This window comes from Larus michahellis, chromosome 7, assembly GCF_964199755.1.
Source record: "Larus michahellis chromosome 7, bLarMic1.1, whole genome shotgun sequence".
Taxonomy (NCBI): Eukaryota; Metazoa; Chordata; class Aves; order Charadriiformes; family Laridae; genus Larus; species Larus michahellis.
The window spans coordinates 41,648,936-41,671,238 of record NC_133902.1 but is presented as its reverse complement, the minus strand read 5'-3'; the positions used below and the strand labels follow the sequence as shown (position 1 = coordinate 41,671,238).

At 47.0% G+C, this 22,303-nt stretch overlaps 1 protein-coding gene and 1 long non-coding RNA gene across 3 annotated transcripts; both read left to right on the top strand.

The window, feature by feature from the left end:
* Positions 1 to 794: 794 nt before the first annotated feature.
* On the top strand, positions 795 to 7,155 carry TBR1 (T-box brain transcription factor 1). 2 transcript variants are annotated; one of them, XM_074595668.1, is made up of 7 exons: positions 795 to 1,622; positions 2,001 to 2,155; positions 2,488 to 2,609; positions 3,002 to 3,160; positions 4,025 to 4,086; positions 6,176 to 6,293; positions 6,399 to 7,155. In XM_074595668.1, exons 1-7 carry the CDS (start codon positions 931 to 933, stop codon positions 7,017 to 7,019), a joined length of 1,929 nt encoding a protein of 642 aa, XP_074451769.1. In that variant the 5' UTR covers positions 795 to 930; the 3' UTR covers positions 7,020 to 7,155. The 2 variants fall into 2 exon arrangements, with proteins under 2 accessions (XP_074451769.1, XP_074451768.1); XM_074595667.1 differs by having other exon boundaries at positions 6,176 to 7,155.
* A 1,919-nt stretch (positions 7,156 to 9,074) lies between these two features.
* LOC141746690 (uncharacterized) lies at positions 9,075 to 22,290 on the top strand. Its single transcript, XR_012588460.1, has 5 exons — positions 9,075 to 9,581; positions 10,150 to 10,227; positions 17,502 to 17,625; positions 20,892 to 21,052; positions 21,163 to 22,290. It is a non-coding gene; the product is annotated as an uncharacterized LOC141746690 (long non-coding RNA).
* Positions 22,291 to 22,303: the final 13 nt, after the last annotated feature.

Genomic DNA, 22,303 nt, shown 5'->3' with positions numbered 1-22,303 from the left:
GAAGCAAGCGGGAGCCGGATGGGTAGATAGATGCCTTCCACGCTGTGTTGCTGATAATCTCCAGCATTACGGCTCCCAGATAAAATATTTATTTACTAAAGAACCCGTAAACATCGCGGCAAATACATTAGGGCACTTCGGCTGCGCGGCTTATGATTATTTCAGAACTTAAAAGAGATGATACGCGGCCGCTGGCAGCGGGGACGGAGGGTGTATGTTCCCCCCGCGAAGCAGGCACGGGTGGGAAGGGGCGGGGGGGGGTCGCTCACGGGAGCCGGGGGAGAGGGGCTGCGCGCCCCGAAGAGGGGGGCAAAGAGGGGAGGTGAGCCGAGGGCAGCGGCCGCCCGGCCCGGCGCTCCCCGGAGCCCCCAGCACCCGCTCTCCTCCCTGGCACACAAAGGCGAGGGACACGCGCGCAATATTTGGGGAAACGCAGGGGGTTTTGATTTATTTTCCAACCGTAGTAAAAAAAAAAAAAAAAAAAATGCTGGAAAGGTCACATAATAATGAGCTCTTACAGCAAACACACTCTTCCCTTCCCCCTTCCTTCTATCTCACAATAAAATCATCTCCTTCAATTTGCCATGATCGTCGCGACCAGGAGCCAGGTGATTATCCTAATTAATGTCTATCTAATTAAATTACTGTCAGCGGTTAACCAATGGCAGAAGCCGTTTCATCCTCTCCACAAGCAGCAAGATCAAAAGTGAGTCTTTCCTGATTGCTGCATAGTGTCAATTGGCCAATCTCTTCTCCCAGGGAAGGAAAAAAAAAAAAAAAAAAAAAAAAAAAAGTAAATCAAACGTTTGGGAAGCATTTGGTGGATGAAGTGCTTTCTGTCTAGTGAGGGTCCCAGGATGTCTAGCTTCTGATACTAAGGAGCCCTTTCAGATCCAGGGACTGAAGGGTTATTACTGTGGTGCTAGAGCTATGCAGCTGGAGCATTGTCTCTCTCCCTCTATCATGCTCTCCAAGAAATTTCTCAATGTGAGCAGCAGTTACCCACATGCAGGCGGATCTGAGCTTGCCTTGCATGATCATCCCATTATCTCGACCACTGACAACCTGGAGAGAAGTTCACCTTTGAAAAAAATTACCAGGGGGATGACGAATCAGTCAGATACAGACAATTTTCCTGACTCCAAGGACACACCAGGGGACGTCCAGAGAAATAAACTCTCTCCCGTCTTGGACGGGGTCTCTGAGCTTCGTCACAGTTTCGATGGATCTGCTGCAGATCGCTATCTGCTCTCTCAGTCCAGCCAGCCCCAGTCTGCTGCCTCTGCTCCTAGTACCATGTTCCCTTACCCCAGCCAGCATGGACCTGCTCACCCAGCCTTCTCCATCGCCAGCCCCAGCCGCTACATGGCTCACCATCCTGTGATCACCAACGGAGCTTATAACAGCCTCCTGTCCAACTCTTCTCCACAAGGCTACCCCGCGGCGGGCTACCCGTACCCCCAGCAGTATGGCCATTCCTACCAAGGGGCACCTTTCTACCAGTTCTCCTCCACCCAGCCGGGGCTAGTTCCCGGCAAGGCTCAGGTCTACCTGTGCAACAGGCCACTCTGGCTGAAATTTCACCGGCACCAGACGGAGATGATCATCACGAAGCAGGGGAGGTAAGCCACCGCGCGGACCCTCGCCGGGTGTCGGGGCTGAGCCGCCGGGCTCCGCCGGGGGAGCCGCCCGGAGCCTCCGTCGCCCAGGGGTAGCCGCCCGCCGCCGGGGCCCCTGCGCTGAGCGCCGGTGCCGGTCCCCGCCGGGGCAGCCCTGCCCGCCGCCCCGCGGGTCCCCGCGCCCGCGGTCCTCAGCCTTTCCCCGCGGAAAGCCCGGCGTTTCGGGGAGGGAGTTTCTTTTGATTTTTTTATTTCCCGGTCGCTACCGGGAGCCGTGAGGATGAAGCACAACGGGCTGGTTCCTCTGCGTGTGCCTGTCGCTGCCGGTGGCTTGCTTTCCTTCCTCTTTTTTTTTTTTATTTCTTTTTTTTTTTTTTATAGGCGCATGTTCCCTTTCCTAAGTTTTAATATTTCTGGTCTCGACCCCACGGCTCACTACAATATTTTTGTGGATGTAATTTTGGCGGATCCCAACCACTGGAGATTTCAGGGAGGCAAATGGGTTCCTTGCGGCAAGGCGGACACCAATGTACAAGGCAAGTTCCTCCAATTAACACTTTTCCCGACACATATGTAGGTGAGAATGATTAATTAAAGCCTTTGTGGACTGGCTCTGGCGACTTCTGAAACGAGAATGGGCCAATGATGCTTTTTTTTTTTTTACAAAAAAAAAAAAAAGGTGGAGGAGAAAGTAAAAGGTGTTCGGAAAACGCTGTTTTAATCCTTTTCGGTTAAAATGAAAGGAGTTTCGGTAGTGAAATACCGCTAACTTTAGCCTTGTCCTTCCACCTCGTGTGCTGCTGCAGAGGCAGAACCGGGGTATACGGGAGAACTGTGATGTGGTTGTGTTTTTTGTTGTTTTGCTTAGGAAACCGGGTGTACATGCACCCCGATTCCCCCAACACGGGAGCCCACTGGATGCGCCAGGAAATCTCCTTTGGGAAACTAAAACTCACAAACAATAAAGGAGCATCAAACAACAACGGGCAGGTCAGTGGGGGAAACGCAGACGCTCTACCGGACTTATTTTTATTGCTTCAGGCTAAATCCTGCCGTTTCCGAAAGGACGTATTTTTTTTTTAGCTACGGTCGTTAGGTGAAAATAAAACGATGGTGGTGGGGGAAAAGCCCTGCCTTTTATTCTGCCACGGGCCTCGTCGATCCCGAGTGCGTTGCCCAGGCTGACACCGCCGCCCGGTGTGGCCGGGGGAGCCCGCAGCCGTCCCGGGGAGGCGGCGGGGCGTGGGGGGGGCCGGGGAGGAGGCGGCGGCGGGGTCCCGGGGAGGCGCACCGCTCCCCGCGGGCATCGCTCGCCCCGTCCTTCTCGCTCTAATGTCCTCCTCTTCCCGCCGCCCCCTCCCTCCTTTTCCTCTGCCTGACAGATGGTGGTTCTGCAGTCCCTCCACAAGTACCAGCCCCGCTTGCATGTGGTGGAGGTGAACGAAGACGGGACGGAGGACACCAATCAGCCGGGCAGAGTGCAGACCTTCACCTTCCCCGAGACCCAGTTCATAGCGGTCACCGCCTACCAGAACACCGATGTAAAGAGCTCCCCGGTTTATCCCGTTCCCGGTCGCCCGCGCTCCCTGCAGGACACCCCCGCCAAGGCCGGCCCGGCCGCTCCCCTCCCTCCCCCCCCCCGGGTCTCCGCCGCCGGGAGACGGGGCTCCCCCTCTCCCTCTTTGTGCTGTCCTGCCCTGGCCGAGGCTGGCGACCCCCGAGCCGCTCCACGCTTGCCCCAGTGGCCCGGCGCCGGCCGCCCGCAGCCGCGCTGCCCTCCCCGCCAGGCCGGGCAGGAATCCTGCCGCTCCGCCGGGAGCTGGGCGTTTATCCGCGGCGTTTATCTTCCAGTCGGAAACGGCTCAGTTAGCTGTTAAGCTGTTAGCTTAAGCTTTAAGTCTGCAAAGATCAATTAACAACCTCATTGATTGCGCCGGGGGTGACGGAGCAACTTCCTCAAATTAAAAGCTCGTTAATGCCTGGCGACGTTTCGGAGTGGTCTGGCTTTGCTACAGGCTGGTGTCCCCTTTTTCAAATGACATATGTTCAGTCCACGTTCTTGCTTTAATTATTTTGCTCGATGCAAATGTAAACTCTTAGCTACCGTTCTGCGGTACGCTTTGCCCAATTTCTGGATTTAAATATATTCATACCCGTGCAGTAGGAATACTGACACGTCTCAAAACGTGGGGTTAAATACTAAATTTTATCGTGCTTTTTACAATAAAGTAAATCGTAAAATTAGACTGTGATATCTATAAGCATGCCAAGGCTTTATTTTTTCACAGTTTAGAGGCAATTTGATCGACTAGGGAAAAGCTTGATCCTTTTAAAAATGTGTTGGCTGCAGCAGGGTATATTTTTCAGGCTTTCACAACGTGCGCTCTGATCCTCTCTTTCCCTAGATCACACAGCTGAAAATAGACCACAACCCTTTCGCAAAAGGCTTCCGAGACAATTATGACACGTAAGTAAAGCGGATTTTTATTACCCTTCTGCCGGCTGCGCGCACATGTCAGAGGGGGAAGCTTTAGGACGCGGGCTGGCTTCATTTCATACCGAAAGGTGTAATGTCAGGCTTCTCCAGAGCCCTCCGGGGGGCAGGCACCCGCAAGCTCCCCCGGCAGGGCCGCGGGCGCGGAGGGGCTGTCCCTGCGGCTGGCCTCCGCGCAGCCCTGCGCAGCCTGCGCCCACCTCCGCGGCCGGGGGCCGCGCTGCCCGCACCTGAGCCCGCATCTCGCTTTGGCACTCGCGGCGGTTTTGTTGGTGGGTTTTCCTGGCACTTATCTTTGCGCCCCTTTCCAAGTTGCCGTTTCCCTTGCGCGCAAGGGCTCGGAAAGCAGCACCCGAGCAACCGGGGCTGAGCCCCCCAGCACCCCGCCGGGTTTGCGTAACCCCGGGCTCCGCACAGCCGGTGTCCGGAGGAAAATTTCTTCGTCTCGTTTGGTTCTTCTCTGGGCTTGGATTTTATATTTTTTTCCCCCCTCTTCCTTCTGGGTGGAGCTAAAGCCTCCGAAGTTTTAATCGCGGTTTGTCCCCGTGCTGCCTCTGCCCGTCCGCCTCAGGTCCGCCTGTTCGCAGGCTCAGCCGTGTCACCCACCCGGCCGTGGCCCCCCCACGGGAGCTGCGGCTGGTGCCGCCCCGAGTGAGGCTCCGTGGGGGCATCAGCCCCCGACCTCTCCCCGCCGCCTTTCCCGGCCCTCGGGAGCCGAATGGGGGTATCCCGGCTCGGCAGGCGCTGACGGCTGCGGCTTCCCCAGGCCCGGGGCATCCCCCCGCCCGGCGCCGGGGTACGGTGCGTCCGGCATCCCCGTGCCGGGCCAGCGGGAGGTGCAGGCACAGGGCGGCCCACTCGCCCCGGGGGGGCGGGCCGCTTTGGAGCTCCCCTGCCCCGCTGCAAGCTCCGGGTCTGCGGGACGGAGCTCCGACTTTGAGAGGGGAAACCTCCTTTTTCCTCTCTAAACTGCGGCAGGGAGCGGCCTCCCTTGGAGCGTGTGCTTAAGCCTCCCTCAGCTCTGACAGCGGTTCAGCATCCCCCAGCAGCGGGATTTCGGTCCAAGGGTGCGGAGGCCGAACTAGCGCGAGAGGGGCCCGGGGCTGAGCACCGGCTCTTCCCCCACGGGCGAGGGTCGCGGCGGGGGAGCTGGGCCCCACCGGGAGGGGAACTGCGGTCCAAGTGCCACGGAGGGCGGCATCGGCGCCTGCCCCCTCTTCTGGGGGCTCTGTGAGGAAGATGCGCGGCCTTTAGACAGGCTGCGTGGCCTTCGCCCCCAGCCACAAGTGCTTTTCTTTTTAATAGGGAAAAAACTTTACAGGGCGTCACTTGAAAGGAGACGGGGGGAGGGGGAAGCTTCAATGTTGTCTAGCACGTTGAATTTGTTTAAGGGCCAAGTTTATTTTGGATAAGAAATTCCAGGAGGCGTGGAGGGTTAATTAAAGCACAGTTTTAGCCTGAATTAAATACAGATAGTAGTTATTCATCCATTAAAGTTTTTATAATCGCAAATTGCAGCCCAGCATGGGAGAATTATATATAGGCCACGCAGGGAACACTGGATGTGTCTGGTTTTATATTTCCTACAGTAGGTGTTTAAAGATTAGCTTAATTTAAACTCGGTAAAATGTTGATGGTTCGTCTGTGACTCCCAATAATAAGTGTTAAACAGCCGATATAATTCCGTAGTCTGCCATTCATGCTGTTCGCGGCAAATGACCGGGCTGCCTGTTGCGCATATGGCGGGACCGGTCAACGTGTCACCGCGCGGGATTTCACGCCGTTGGGATGCCGGGCTCGGACCGGAGCGGGGGCTCTCAGCCCTGCCAATGAATGGCCAACCGGTTCCGAAAGATCTGCTCTCCCTGCCTCCCCGCAACCCCCCCCGTTAAGGCCCTCGGCGCTGCTGGCGCCGGAGGCCGAGCGCGGAGAGGAGCGCGGGGCCCCGGGCAGGGCAGGGCGACCGCTGGGGCGACCGCCGGCCCGGCCCGTCGCTGCCCCCACGTGCGGGGCCGAGGAGGGCGCCGGCGGACACCCAGCTCTCTCCCCTTCTCTTGGGCAGGATCTACACGGGCTGCGACATGGACCGGCTGACGCCTTCCCCCAACGACTCGCCCCGCTCGCAGATCGTGCCCGGGGCCCGCTACGCCATGGCCGGCTCCTTCCTCCAGGACCAGTTCGTGAGTAACTACGCCAAGTCCCGCTTCCACCCCGGGGCAGGAGCCGGTCCGGGGCCCGGCGCCGACCGCAGCGTGCCCCACACCAACGGGCTGCTCTCCCCACAGCAAGCCGAGGACCCGGGGGCCCCCTCGCCGCAGCGCTGGTTCGTCGCCCCCGCCAACAACCGCCTCGACTTCGCCGCCTCCGCCTACGACACGGCCACCGACTTCGCCGGCAACGCGGCCACCCTGCTCTCCTACGCGGCCGCCGGCGTCAAGGCGCTGCCGCTGCAGGCGGCCGGCTGCGCCGGGCGGCCGCTGGGCTACTACGCCGACCCCTCGGGCTGGGGGGCCCGCAGCCCCCCGCAGTACTGTAGCAAGTCGGGCTCCGTCCTCTCCTGCTGGCCCAACAGCGCGGCGGCGGCCCGCATGGCCGCCGGCAACCCCTACCTGGGGGAGGAGGCGGAGAGCCTGGCCCCCGAGCGGTCCCCCTTGCCGGGCGCCGAGGACTCCAAGCCCAAAGATTTGTCCGACTCCAGCTGGATCGAGACGCCCTCGTCCATTAAGTCCATCGACTCCACCGATTCTGGGATTTACGAGCAGGCTAAAAGGAGGCGGATCTCCCCTTCGGACACCCCGGTGTCCGAGAGCTCCTCGCCCCTCAAGAGCGAGGTGCTCACCCAGCGGGACTGCGAAAAGACCTGCGCCAAGGACATCGGCTACTACGGCTTCTACTCGCACAGCTAGGCGCGGCCCGCCCGGCCCCGCCGTCCTTTTGCACAATAACTCCTCCGCGTTAGCGCACTGACCCCCGCCCCTAGCTGCCCCATCCGCACCCCCGGCCCGGCAGGCAGGCAGGCAGGCAGGCAGGCAGAGCCGCGGCTCGCAGGCAGGCAGGCAGGCAGGCAGAGCCGCGGCTGCCGCCGCCCCCCCGCCCCGCCCCGCTCCGCTCCGCTCCCCGCCCGGCCCGGCCCGGCCCGGCCCGGGGGCGCGGGGGGCACCGCCGCTCCGAAACCCACTGATAAGTAGGATGCTTAGACTCTCTCAAAACCGTACAGCGCTTCCTTCCTTTTACCACGGATGGATACTAGGGGATAACAGTAATAGTGGGGGAAAAGAGCCTGTGAAATGCCTGTACATAGTATTTAATTTATTGTAACCGATAACTTTTCTTTGGTTCTGTTTCCTTCTTATTTGTTTGGATTTTTTCTTTTTTCTTTTTTTTTTTTTTTTGTTTTCATTGTTAAGTCACAAAACCTAGATCCTGTATAAATTTCTTTATCCCGCCCCCTCTCCCCCGCCCCCCTTTGCTCCCTTTTCCCCCTGCCCCTCCCCAGGTAAATACCCTTTCTAAATGCCTCTGGAAATGGAGAGTGGTCCATAGCTGTAGCAGCGAGTAATGGGTTTCTCACTTTCTCTGCAATTCCTCGCATGAAATAATTACGCTGTGCCCTGGGCTAACACAGCTAAGGAATAGCTCAGCTTTCCCTTCAAAAGAACAGAAATACGTCTCGTAGGAAAGTCGATTAAAGTAGCATGACGCCTTCCAAAAGCAAAATTAACTGCCTCTGTATTTTTCTTTAAAAGGAGTAGCTCGACATCAGCAATATTATTATTTTTGTGGTATTCCCCCCCCCGCCCCCAAGTGCCAAATCCATTACTGGTCCCTGCAGGTGCCAAATATGCTGACAAACTCTTTTCAAATTTCTTTGCAGTTTTCCCCTCTTTCTTTATATTGCTGTAAATCTTTGTAATGAATAATCTAAAAAAAAAAAAAAAGATATAGACGACTGAATTGTTGGTAACCATAGTGTAGTCCAGTGAAGATGAATCGTGAGTTGTATATTTTACTGCATTTAGTTTTGGAATTGACTTTTTCATAAAGTAGCTAACCGAGATCTGACTTCCTGGGGAATCAAATGCACACCGAAAGTAAGAGCGATCTTTCCTTGTAAACCTCTTATTATATTAATGAAGGAGAACTAATATCCCTTCAGGTCTCCCCCCCGGCGAAGCAGAATAGTAAGTCTTCGAATTTTGAGTAGCAAATCTATACCATTAACGCATTTTTATATGGAAAAAAAAATTACAAACTGAAATATGCATCAGGCTAAATATTCAGTCTAGATTACACTCGACGGGGAAATTTCCTATTAGAAATTCAGGGTCATAAACGTGTGTATATTTTTGACTCTTCTGTAAATCGAATGTTGTGATTTTTATATTTGTTCTGTTACGTCTGTGGAACTGAATAATTTATACCAGTACATGCTCCATTGAGAAATGTTTCGGTTTTTGCCCGTTTGTATCGTCTGTGTATAACAAGTAAAATAAACCTGGCAAAACGTTAACGTCGTCTTGGAAAGCACTTTGCCGTTTTGCAAGTACGAATTTCGGCGAGGCGACGGGAGCTCGTCCTTCTCCCGGGCGAGGATCCCGGGGGGGAGTCCTGCCGGTTCCCTTCCCTGCCGGGGCTGCCCCTCTCGACCAGAGTTTTGTCTTTTTTTTTTTTTGGGGGGGGTGGTGGTGGTGTGAGCGTAGGGGAGAGTGCCCACGCCGCGCGGCCAAGCGCAGAGGTTTGCAGAAGTCTGAGAAAGAGGGAGATGGACCCCCGTCGGGTTTGAGAGGTTTATCTTTATCCCTGGTTTTGACACTTAAAATCCCCGAGAGCATCGTGCAGGCGGGAGCGGTGCCCGGGGGTGGTGGGGGGGTCGCAGGGGCGAGGGGTGCAGCGTTGCGCCCCCCCCCGCTTCACTTCCCCGGGGCGGGGGCTGCGCTGGCCGAGCCCCGGCGGTGCTCCGCGCCGCGTTCCGCGGGGTGCCCGGCCGCGAGGAGCCCCCGCTCCCGCCGCATCCCCTCTCCCTCTGACGACCTTCCAGGGATGCTCTCCCCCTCCCCTTTAAAAAATACCTATCTATAGGCTTTAGGGAAGGCGCCGTCCCCCGGCACCTGCGTGGGTCGGGGCGCGCAGCTCTTTGGGGTAAAAAGGCCGGTTTTATTCTTGATTCCCCGGTGGGGGAAGCGCGGGTGCGGAGCCGCCACGGGGATTTTGTCCTGTGGCGGTATTGCTGGGGGGGCCCTGAGCAGCCCAACTGCATTCCACCTCACCTAGCGCCCGCCCCCCCCTCCCCAAGGTGCAGGTCTCCACCTGAGCGGGGTCTCTAGGCCCCCAACCCCTCCGCCGGCTGCCGGGGGGCGCGGAGGGGAGCGCGGGCCTGTGGCGGTGGCCCCGCCGCTGCCGTCGGGCTCACGGGGCTGCCAAGGGGCGACGGTGGGGACTGCGCGTCCGCGAGACCCTCGCCGGGAGAGGTGAGGGCAGAGGGTCGGGCGGCCCAGGCCGTCAGGCGGGAGAGGACCCCGGGGGGAAGCGGGGGCGGCGGGGGGTGCGTGCCCTCCCCGGCCGCCCCGCACCGAGCGGCGGAGGCCGCGGAGCCGCCCGCGCTTCCCCGCCGCGCGCGGGCCCCCGGCTGCCCCCTCAGCGGCGCGGTGAGGGGCTGCCCCGGCGCCCTCCCCCCGGGAGCAAGGCTCTGCAAAATTCAGTGTTCTCGGTGCTCCTTCCCCGGTCTCGGCGAGCAAAAGCCCCCCCCTCCTGTCCCGCTGCGTTGTTCCCCCGCCCCGGGCGGGCAAAGGGACGGGACCCGGGTGGGCACCGAGGGGGCCCCGCCGCCGCCCGCTCCCCTGGCAGCGGCGGGGGGGCTCCTGGCCCGGGGGAGCGGCAGCCGCCGCGGGCAACCGCTGGTCAAACCCGAATTCGCTGGGTTTTATGTAGCGGGGGTTCTCCGGCGGGTCGGGGATAAATACGTAACGTGTGACAGGTCTGAACAAAATCCTTTCCTGTGCGTGAGTGGTTAATGTTATCCCATAACTATTTCGCCAGGATAATTCCGTAACTATTTCAGCGAGAGACTGGAAGAGAAGTAAGGGCTGCAGAAGTAAAAAACGCTAATTCCTGTCGGTAGGTCACTGTATTGCTATTATAATTTTTTAGATTATTATTATTAGAGGTGCACCCGTGTATCTGCTAAACATGTGTTTACCGACACACTAAAATGTTTGCTTTCACCTAGGATGGAACACGCAGGTTTTGACCCGGTGTATGTAAATGATAATATATATATACTTGCAGCGCGCTCAGTTTTGTCGAAGCGAAGCCCCGTGTATGAATTTGTTAGACCAGCAACTAATTGCATGAATTTTACATGAAGTATAATTTGTATTGTTATTCTGGGCATGCTGAAAGCGCTTTTAATTTAATTATTGTGTAAAATCATGTATTCGATTGCCCTTTCTTTGCTTTATTTGGTATAACACAAAATCAGGCTCCAAAAGAGATGATCCGTAGAAAGTAATTCAAAGTTCGTATTGGTAATACTTTCTACGATGTTTCACATTAATACTGTATCAAATGTAATACAGTGATTTACGCTCTGCAGATTTTGCACGAGTACGCTATGCATATTTGATGACACATTGCATATTTTAACAAGGTTTTTAATGACTGATTGAAATGTTTGCTAAGATATTTTTTAAGAGCTGGAGGAGAAATGGTTGTGGAAAATGTGTGTAATAGAATAGTGATAAGGATGGGAAGGTTTTGATTGACAGTATGAGGAAGCAGATGGATGACTAGGTAGGTCAGAGGTAAAGATGCCTTTGACAGCTTTTTAAGTTCCTTTGGCCATTTTGGTCCAATGAATCATGCAAAACATGTGTACATTACCAAACTGATGTCTCTGCATCGTTTACTGTTGGAATCCTCATCTTTTCAAACCCACCCTAACCTTCTTTCATCACCACTTGACGTGCTATGTCTAAACTAGATTGCAAGATCCTAAGAAGGCAAGAATCTGTCTTGTATTACTTGTCAGCAAAAAAAAAAAAATTAGGAAAAAAAAATCATGTAAACCTATGGAGCTAGAAGAACAACCGCGACAGATTGGTAGAATAGGCGTAAGGTGGGACACGTTCTTCTTAATTTTCGCTGTCTGGTCATCACTCCCCTCCCCTAGGTAGTGCTCAAGGGAGATGTGGTGAACAATGATTTTTTTTTCCCCCCCAACTGGCATAAATCTGAATTTTCATAAGTCTTATCAGAGACCTAATTGCATAATTTTCCTTATAAAATTATGCAGTGAGTGCTGTTGCTATAGTTAAAATTATTTTCTTCGCAGTCTGTGTTTTCAGGTGCTTTGTATGTCCCTCGCAAATTACTTTGTCAACTGGAAATGCTCTGATTTATCCCTGTAAAAGGTTACTGTTTTTGGAAATCTTATTTAAATTACATAGGACAATTTAAAAAATCGTTGCGATACAAAAAAAAGAATGTGTGCGTATTGGGAAAAGCAGAAAAAAGGCTTTTGCAGGAGAAGTATGCTTTCCAGGTACTGTTTCTGTGCAGAATGGACACAAGTTTTCATTTTAAGTATTAAAACTTGTCATGAATGTGGTCTCCAGCGGGGAACGTGCCACTTGCTAAGATATGAGGGCAAAGTCAAATAAAAAAAAAAGAAACAGCAGTGATAAGTCGATGGAAGGCAGCAGGCTGTTTGCGTTCAGTACCCCATTCTTTCCAGCTAAATAAATGTAATATATTTGTGATCCATCTAGAGAGCCGCATCTCTTAGGATATCATTTCATGCATTTATCAGGGTGCATATTAATCTGGGAATGCACAAACAAAAGCACCGCTTATTTTAGAGCGTGATCACTTGAAAGCTGTCCATTTGTTCAAATATGTCTATCTGAGAAAAATATATATTGGTTGAAAAATATATATATATATATATAACTCTCGAAATTTTGAGTGTACATAATAATATTTTCCTTCTTACAGATGTAGAGTAATCATGAATTCATAAAGATCCAGGGCTGCCGTTGCTGATTAGATGTAACTTTTGGCCTTATCACAGATTTTATTGTGTAATATGTTTTATGTTTTATTCATGCTATCACTGCAATTTCTCATAGTTGCAGTCTTTCTAACACTAAGGGGCTGATGCGAGCACGAACCATCTTAAGTTGATATTTTAGGTCAATTTTAGTTGTTTTTTTTTTTTTTAAACTGAAGACAGAATGGATGAAAACTTCAGGTACATTATTTCCATGTAAAACTATCTATACTATTACATTGATATTAACAAGCATTTATTTCTTAAGCTTTAAATAAGAAACAGCTGGTAATGACTTTGAATCTGTTTTAAGAGACATTTTAGGTAAAATGTTGATAGCTTGTAAATGTGTATTCCTGCCTCAGTCTCTGATCGTGCATGCAAGTTCATATGTGTGAACAACGTAAAGTAAGAGGTCAGTCCTACAAAGACTATTCACTTGTCTAAAAATTCACAGACATAAATGTTTTCAGGATCAAGGCCTTTTTCAATAATTGTGATAGTCGTGTACCTTGAAGTGACTGACTGATTTAGAATACACTTAATAATTTGATTTTTTAATATAGTAGAAACACTGCATTGATGAGTTACCAAAGTGCATCATACAAGCTCCCACTTCAATCATTTGTAATATATTTTTTTGGCTTGTTTGGGTATGGTTTTTTTTTGGTTTTTTTTTTTAGTGATGGCACTGACACGTGATTTAAACTGTCTAAAAATCTCATCTTAATTTTTACGGGCCATGCTATGGAATTAATTTTTCTAAGTAGGCTTCTTCCTTGAATTGCATTTAGTTACACTTTGACTGCTTTTGTTTATCCAAGAAGCAGACAGCAGTGGTCTGGGACTGAAGGGCGCAAGAGCAACACCAATATTTTACGTTGGGAGAAATTTTAGGTTGCTGAAAGGTGTCCTAGTTTAGACAGAGACACCCACCCACCCACAGAGAGTTAAACTGAAATCATAAATGTAAGCTAACAAATGCTTTTGGTGATTGATTAGCACCCTGGTTGCAGCTTATTTACCTTTGTGGAAGTGTTTGCTGAAGGGGAGGCGTTATTTGTCGTGAGTCGACTACAACTAGACTGTCTCGTCTGTGTCTCCCATAGACCTCCTGCTGGAAACGCTGAGGAAATATGGTGGCTGCTCGCTGGCCCTGGGGAAAGTCAGGGCTCACCCTGTATCCTCTGGGAATACCACCCGGAGGCCGGGCAGCAGCACCTTCTGTCCCCCTGATTGCTCTATGATCGGTGCCTACATTTCACTTCATTAGATCTGCCATGCAATAACACAGAGAATTAATTGTTCTCTGTGCTACATCCCCTTTCAGCAAACCCTTAATGCATCCCTCCCACCCCGCGCTGCCACTGCGTTACCACTATACTTCTAAAGCACGATGGTTTTGTTCATAGGTATTGCTTAAAGCTTGGTGTAAGCTCTCTCCTGGTTGCTTAGTTCACCCTTTGGGAGAAGGGAGCATTTCACTTGAATTAGATGCAAGGTATTGAATAAGAGGCAAAAGGTTTTGTTTTCTTTTCACAGTTCCTAAATTTTCTGTGGAAACCACCGTAAGTAAGTGAAGAGGGGTAGGGGCATTTTTCAGAAGTCTCCGAGTGGTTTAGTAGCCCGTGTTTAGAAATGATGAAAATCTTATGGAAAAATCTCCAGCGCTTGCGGTTCTAAATGATTTCCCCACTTTATTCTTGGGCGCATTATCGAGCAGTTATTTCAGATGTTCGTTGAGGACTGGTGTTTGTTGCAGAGCTGGGGTCAGAATAGCGTGGACCAAATCCTCAAGTGGTGTACAATTATGTCATTTCATTGGCTTCAGTGGTTCTATACTGATTTGTATCATCTGGGTGTTTCATCTTGTGGTTTAGGTACTACCCAAAGAGGTGCTGTTTGATGGAATGAATAGGGCCAAGTATTAATTTGATATACATGTATGTTTCTCCTGTGTTAAAATAATCATAAAAGCGTCAACTGATATCTTACTGTACTTACATTTTAATTTCTGTTTAGATTATCAGAATAATAGAAGCTTCATTTCTGCTTATTGTCAAGGTTGATTTTGATGCTTTGTCTTCATAATCGAATCAAAGCCAGTTTGGTTGGTGTGTGTTATGCAAGAATTTCTCCCTTTTTAGGGGCAATATTTAGAGCAACTCTATTCTTTTAATATAAAATAAATGTTCCGAAGTTGAATGGAAGGAAATTAATCAGGTATTTTCAGTCCTTCTTGTATGTGTCTGGAATTTTGTAATGCCCAAATCTATTTCACATTCTCTGCAGTCATATTTAGTGTAGCCCTTTTTTTCCCTTTGTGTTAAATACTGTAAAACCCCTCCGATGTTAACATTCAGAATTGGATTTTTAAACATTTCAGCGTTTCAGTTGTTATGTCTCCATACGTTGTTCACTTATAATTTCTCTGATCATTGATATAAATTAAAATTATTTTAAAATTAGTTTTTTTAATTGCAAACTGATTCATTTGTATAAGTAGACATAAATTAAAGTAACTTGAAGTCTAACGACAGAAATGAAAAATGGGCCTTTAAAAATTAACATAAAAAGTTACTGTAACAACGTGTGGATATAAGATTGCTTCAGGAACGTATTTCCTTGTAGACCATTTAGACAGATGTAACCTAAAAGGCCAAACTCCACGGTAGTTCATTAGCACTATATGCTTATTTTCCGAATATGTTATAACTGGAGAAACACCACAAATAATTGTCCCATGGCAGTGTAAAGTTTAACATATACGTGCACATACGTTTTTGCAGGATCAGGGCCTAAGTCTGTTTTGCTTTAACAGTGTTATCTGTTGTGCGTTTTGGGGTGGTTTTTTTTCCCTTGGTAATTAAAATGCAGCTCTGTCACTGTGGTCGCATTTCCCAGCTATAGAGGGACAAGGGTAATGCCTGTGCTGAATACACACTGTGCTAAATAGTAATTATATTTAATTTTGACTTTATTTTGGTACTTAACAGCTGCCTCAGGATAAGGATCTAGGAGATTTTAAGTGTAGTTCTGTGTACCCAACGCTTTTCACGAGGGTTGGTTTGCTGTCAGTTCGGCTCTCTGGAGTCATTTGGATGGTGATGCTGCTATTGCACGGGGACAGCTGCCAGGCTGGTGGGTGCAAGGGCAGGACAGCAGGAAGCCGGTGATCCCTTTCACAGGCAGGTGGGTATGAGATGGGCTTGTCTATAACCCGAAACCTGCCCTCGGAGAGCTGCGTAGGATAAGGCGTGCATCGCTGTATTCCCGGGTGACGAAGCAGCAGAGCTCCAAGCTGATGCAAATACACCAGTAGTCCCCAAGTAGCCTCTGGTCTCCTTCCCCTGGTAGATCTCCAAAGCTTCCCATGAGCTCCAGCCTCTGCCTTGCTCTCCTCCATCCTTTTCCTGTCTTGGGGGGACACCTCGCTGGTTCCTCTGTGTCTTGTTCTGTTCAGAGCTTGAGACGAAAGCTCTCTCCTTTAACTCCTTCCGTGGAGGATGCTTAAACAAGGAGAGCCTTGCTCGGGAGTAGTGGAGAGGACGAGACTCATGGAAGGCTGCTCTCTTTTGTACCCAGACTTTTAAATTTACATTTATATACTGTTTCTTGTGATTGTAAAGGGTTTAACTCATACAAAACATTTAACATGACACATTTTCCAAGAATATACAATGCAAATATTTTTAGCATTTGTAGTTGCATAACTAGGGTGCCCGTTTCTGAGTTTTTTCTTAAGCAGCATGTAACAGGTGAACTCCTAGATTTATGGGTGTTGCATTATAATTTATGGGGCCTCTGCTGATCTAAGCTAGATTCTTCGTAGATTATCTTTTTTTTTACAATTTTATCAGTTTTCCTAAAGACTACTGGCCAGAGGCTATCTTAAAATAACCTGCTTAAAATTTACTCTTACAAATATATTTAGACTTGTAACAAATTCTAGTCTATTCTGTAATTGCAAGAATGTCATGTCTAGCCAATATAGATTTAATCTATAGGATTAAATGTTGTCTCAAGTAATGTTATTTCTGAATAATAGGAGAACATTCTAGAGCCAATATGCATTTTTTCTGGGTTACAGAAGCACACTGTTTTGCCTGAGTAATCCTGAGTTTTACTCATTTTATTGTTTTTTTGTTTTGTTTTTCACAGAAAATTAGCCAGTATAATGCAGCTTTAGTCCATCTTCTGTATTTTTCCACATCTTGGTGTCATCCTGTTTTTCATCAGAGATTTAGGAACAACTCAGCTAGCGCTTTTATTCTACGCCATCACATTTTTCTTCCAGTTTTTTGGTGTAAGATTAGATTATTATTGTATTTGCAATATCCTTTGCAAAGTTTCATTACAGTGTCTGCAACGACAAACAGCAGCTCGCCTGAGACTGGGAAGATTTTTCTTGAGCGTCTCCACCATCAGACTATGGTGTGTGTATGTCAGTTTTACCGAAAGCTTGGATAGGGTATCAGCTGTCGTTGAATCTTGTCTAGATTTATATTCTAGCTGTAAATGACACAACTGTGTGAAAACTGGCCTCTGCAATCTAGGAGCTGCATCTTCTAAATTCTTCCTCACGGCTGTTACTAGTGGCTTTGTTTCTGACAGTTTCTAATTTTCTGTACATAATAAAATCAATTATTTTGCACGTATATGCTAAAGCTAGAGGCTGTTTTTTGACTGTGCATGCTACAATTAGTTATGTAAATAGCAGCATATGCTACAAGTTTCCAGTGCTCACCCTGCCTTTATGGAAGCGTTGGCTCAGGCTCTGCTTCGAAGTTAGTTGGCAGAGGTGTTCGGTGCTCCATGGCACAGGCGCTGAAGACAATGCTTTCTTCTTCAGTTCCCTCTTTTAGTGGTTTAGTCTGCAGTATGTGTTTGTACACCAAAGCCAGTACATGACTTGAATGCCCTAGGGATTTTAGTAGTCAGACGTTTAAGCTTCCCAACATTTTTGTTCATTCACGTATAGAGATATACAGGTAATTATAGGTGTGCTATTGGACACCCCCTGTCCGCACGCATCAGTCAGGCTTCCCCCTGTCCCACTTGGGTTATTTCTTTAAGATTGAACTTATTTTTCTGCCTAATGATTTCTAAACCAGCCCTTTCAGGAGATTTCGTGGGTATATAATGGTACATTGTTATTTATTCCCATATGAAAACCTTATTATTGCAATCTCTTCGATATCATCAAATGTTTCTGTGTCTTTTTCCAAAATACTTCAGCTGCAGAGTGTAATCCAAAAGGTAGGTTGGTAAAGCAGCAAATTCCAAGTAGTGTTTTAAAAGTGCTCACATGCAAATTGGTTTGTTTTTCACCTTTTCCTAGAAGATCCCGCTGGAGCCCTGATCGAGCACCCGTCCTGGAGCAGCTTTTGGCACTTTGTTTTTCAGCAGGACTTCTGAATCTTAAACCGCAAGCTTCCATAGTCTGAGTCAGAGAAACCAGACAGGTTTGTTAAAGCTTGTTATCTATTGCTTTTTGTGCTAGCTTCTGATATAGGGGGAACATTCCTTAAAGATAAATTTGGTTGGGAATTTTTTATGTTGTGGCACCTACTAGTCCATGGTATTTGTTGGATATGCGTGCTCCTCCAGAATTCACTAATAAAGTTAACTTATCTCTTTAGCTAACTCTGTGTTATTACTTTTGAGAATCATGTATTATTTTTATCTGTGTGATAACACCTTACCGCCGAGGGCATATGATAGTAAAGCCGCAAAGTAATAGTAAATAGGAGCTTAATGGCTGGCATGAGATTAAATTTAGATGCTGCGAAAAGCCTCTGAAAAAAATAATCCAGACAAAACTCAGGTGAGAATCCAAGACCCTATTGTGGATTGACCAAAAAGTCCTTGGATATTTGGAAGGCTAGTTGATGCGCTCATTTCTAAGGAGTAATTAGTTCATAGTCTGCTGGGTGCCTAAGACTAAAAATAAAATATGCTCAGTGAATATACATCTTCACAGATGAGGAAAGTTCCTAAATCTAAGACAGAAAAATAATGACTTTCTTTTTTAGAAAAAGGAGCTGGCATAGTCTGAAATGTGGGAAAGAAAATCCTAAAGCACGGTGTAATAGATGTGCTGTGTTGGTAGAAACAGAACTGCAAAAGGACAGACCAGTCATAGGTAGGACAAGCAACAGCCTTCCATCAAAATCTTTCATCTGGTGTCTTCTACCAGGATCGTTAACAAGTGACTACATGTACGGGGCCTTTTGTTAGAGAGAAGGACAAGGGTTACTCTTTGAGCTGGAATATTTTAATTCCTTCATATTGCTAAATAGTGCATGCATTAGGCTTTTCTTTGGATACAGAGGTTTGTTAGCACACAACTTCTGTTCTATCATACATAAAGTCTTCATGTTTCTGAATGTGTATCGTGGCTCACGAAAGAGTAAATTCCAGTGGCAAAGTGACCTGCTGGTCTAATAGCAGCTACTTTCATTAAGATGGTGGTAACCATACTTCTTAAAATTAATTTTTTAGCACTTTGTTCAACTTAAATTTATCTTTTAAAACCCATTCCATTAAACATGCGTAATGTCCATGCATAGGCAAATATTTAGGAACCAACTATAATTATGCTAATCATATTATTGATAAGGGAAATGATAAATGTAGAAGCAAGTAGGTTAATTTGGCCTGATCAATGGCTTAAAATGATGCTTTTGTATGTAATTTTTTTCTTTGAAAGTAAACCTCTTCTCCAAATGTATTTAAAATGTTAATAAACTATTAAATGAACAAGTAACACTATATTCAACATTTTTACACCATTTCTACAGTGGGTAAAATTGTAGTATAAAGTTGGTGTATACTCGATAACAATTTACATGTTTATTTTACCATCTGGTAAATGTGTAAACGATATTTTGAGAAGCACATTTCAAATTCACTTTAACAACTTATCCCCGACAATATGTATCCTATCTCATGTACTGACTGGAAGGATTTTGAAAACCTCTCAGAGAGAAATGCAGTAACAAAACATATTATTTTTTTTTTTGTGTGATGCTTAAGATCAAGCTTAGCATCAAGTTGGAGGTCTTTCACCGTTTGGGAAGGATTTTGGTACGTTAGTGGTGTCAAAGAGAGATTTCCGACTATTTTACACACCACAGTATAAAGATATCATATCATCTTCCCTAAAGAAACCATAGGGTGCATAGGTAGTAATAACAAAACAAATACAGTTTGCTATGTTGTTGTATAACTGTATTGTATCCTTTCCAGGGGGTTTGAATTTGCTATCTCTTGTGTCTAAATATGGGAAGCTCATTATTAGAAGTGTTACAATGAACCCCAAGTGGATTGCTTTTCTCATGTACTTTAACAGCACTTTGACACTGCAGCCTTCTGCCTTTTTATTTTAGTCTTCTGTTTATTGGTCTCTCTGGATTAAATTGCAAGCACTTTCTTAAATATAACAAACCAAAGAATGTTCTGCTGTAGCTCAGCTTTTATTCACCCTTTCCTAGCTGTTACTAATCTTAGCTGGAAAAAAAAAAAGACTTCCTTTTCTCCTCCCCCAACCCTAATAAAATTTAAAAAACCCTGCCCTGAAAGCAAGTCTGCCTGGAGAACACCTCCACACTAATTACCATCTGGCCAATCTGCAAATGAGGTTTGAGAGCAGATTTCAAATGTAGGCTCCAGCTAGTCTGTGCCTTGCATTAGTCCGTTAGTATTTATTAAGAGATTTGAAAGCGTTTAGGCAACTAGAGAGCAAGCAGGTACCTTAAGGTTTGGAAACCTAGTCAGGCATCTGTTTGTTCCTTGTAGGGTCTAAATGCCTTTGACCTGGTACCCGATCAGTGATGCTCCTCTGCGGTTTGTGGCAGCTGGTTTTGCTCGAGTACAGACTTTATAACGGACAATGGTCTTAAGACACCTTTTAAAATGCATCAGTGAAAAAAAAAAAACCTGCATAAAATCATTTGTACAAGTTCTAGTTAGCTCCTGTATCAAAGTTAATGAATGACAGCATTCATTTATTTTTGTTTATGCGCTATTTCAGCATGTGGGGAGAAAACCTTGCTTAGTACTGAGTCAAATCCAGTACTGATCTTGAGTAATTGGAGAAACCTGTGAGCTGGTCCAATTTTATGTGTGCATATAAAAATAGACTTTAGCCCAGTAATAATAACAAAACCAGGTTGTCATTAAACAGCAATTTTAAATTAAAAAAAAATAATTGTATTTTTGCGAGTTAATTAAGCACACTGCATTTAACATTATTGTTTTGTTTCATTTAGATATTAAATGCATTTCACTGATGAATTTCAGGGTTAGCAGCTATTATCTTTTCCTCTTCCCTTACAGAGATTAGACAGGACCTTTCCTGTTTGTAAATCACCACAATCAAAGATGGTAAAATTCTTAGACGGTTAAAGAAATAGTTTTGCTTTTCACCCATGCTCCCTTTGCTGGCTTCTTGTTTTGTCTCAGCTCTGTGAAAAGTGCTGTCAACCTTATGTAAACAATAATTTATTATTTTTCTTTTAATGATAAAAAAACCAACCCAGAAACCCTTTCAGCAAAAGAGTAGTAGTTGTTTAGGACACCTGCTCTTATAAAAGATCTTCCTACAGGAGCTAATTAGTTCACAGGTGAAGTCCAAACTGAGAGCACCTGGGAACACGGAGAACTGAATCTGAGTTTCGTAGCGCCAACAGCAGTTTCTAATATGTACTGAAAATGCCTTTCTCTTTAGATTGGCTGCTGGTATCTATATTGCAGAAGCAGATGTTCAAGAAATTACTCAGAGACTTCAAATGGTGTTTAATTGGAATCACCTGGAAAAAATGGGCAACACTTGGAAAATCTACTTGATAAACATCTGGGGAGGCTTCCTGAAACGCTACAGGTTTGAAGGTAGGTAGTTAATAGACTAGGCCTTGAACACTGGGTAGCATTGCTTTTATTGTTTTGTATGAGGGTTTTAACATAGCACTTTTTTGATGGAAAATAGTTTTGTTCTGTAGCTATTTACTGTCAGAGAGGATGCTTGCAATCAGGAGTGGCAACGCCGGGAGGGACCCCTTACCCCGTGATCATGCTTATCGCGCTGGGTTCCAAGAAGAAGGTCCGTTGGCTTGCGAAACGTAAGATGGTTCCCTTTCAGTGAAAAATATCTAAGGCCATTTAAGAAAGATTAATAAAAAATGACCTTTCAAAAAAGTGAGCTAAAATGATATATTTAGTTCTCGTATTGTTAATAACTGGTGCTCATTGGCATCAGAAGCTTCCCCCCTCCCTATGCTTTTCTGTGGGTCTGCTTATTTCCAAAAATTGTAAATATCAAACTATGTATTCGGAGTTCTAACTTTTTAAATAAAATTTTAAAATTAAATGTGACATTTTTATAGATTTGGATATTGACTAAAATGGACCTTTTAAAGTGACATAAATACATAAATGGAGATTGATAAAGTTATTTCAGACTACCATATGGGAAGGCTGATTACAAGGGCATGTGAAGCACAAAGCCAATTAAAGATACTCTTACTTCTTACTGTGGACCATTGCTGCCGCCTTCCCCATGTTCCCTGGAAGCTAAACCGAATAGCATTTACAACAAATATTAAGCTAAGGGTATCATCGTAAATTCTCTCTTTATGTAGTTCTGTTCTCTATTGACAGTCAGATTCGCATCAAAGAACATGACACCAGTGACTTGCTGGCAGCTTAAGTAATTGGGGAAAAAAGTGGTTATTCATACGGAAACAGGAGTTGGCTCATTACAACCAATCACCTGAATAGCAAATGGTATGGCTGCCAATAGATGGAGAAAAAGGCAAGTCTAGTGGAAAATAGGAGCATTTAAAGGCCAAGAAAAGACATATGGTCTGACTATGCTTGCCTTATACGCCTGGAAATTATAAATTAAGCTACAATATAGCCCACCACCTTAATGTGAAAATTATCCATTTTTTCCCATCTTGGTCTTGAAAAATTTAACAGATTTGGCTGGTAATACTGACTTTGGCTTTTGTGTCAGCATTTAAGTTCTGTATAAAAATAATGGCTGAATTGATTGTTGTCTAATATTTGATTCTGTTATGTCCATAAAGGATGTACTTTTGAAATAAATTCTCCTTCACAGCAATAGCAGATGTGGATCTG

What these genes read in the sequence shown, in the direction of transcription:
- TBR1 (XM_074595667.1), top strand. Translation starts at nt 931, where the DNA reads ATGCAGCTGGAGCATTGTCTCTCTCCCTCTATCATGCTCTCCAAGAAA. An exon ending in ATCATCACGAAGCAGGGGAG is followed by an intron (nt 1,623 to 2,000) that starts GTAAGCCACCGC and finishes TTTTTTTTATAG; the next exon opens with GCGCATGTTCCCTTTCCTAA. An exon ending in TTCCGAGACAATTATGACAC is followed by an intron (nt 4,087 to 6,175) that starts GTAAGTAAAGCG and finishes TCTCTTGGGCAG; the next exon opens with GATCTACACGGGCTGCGACA.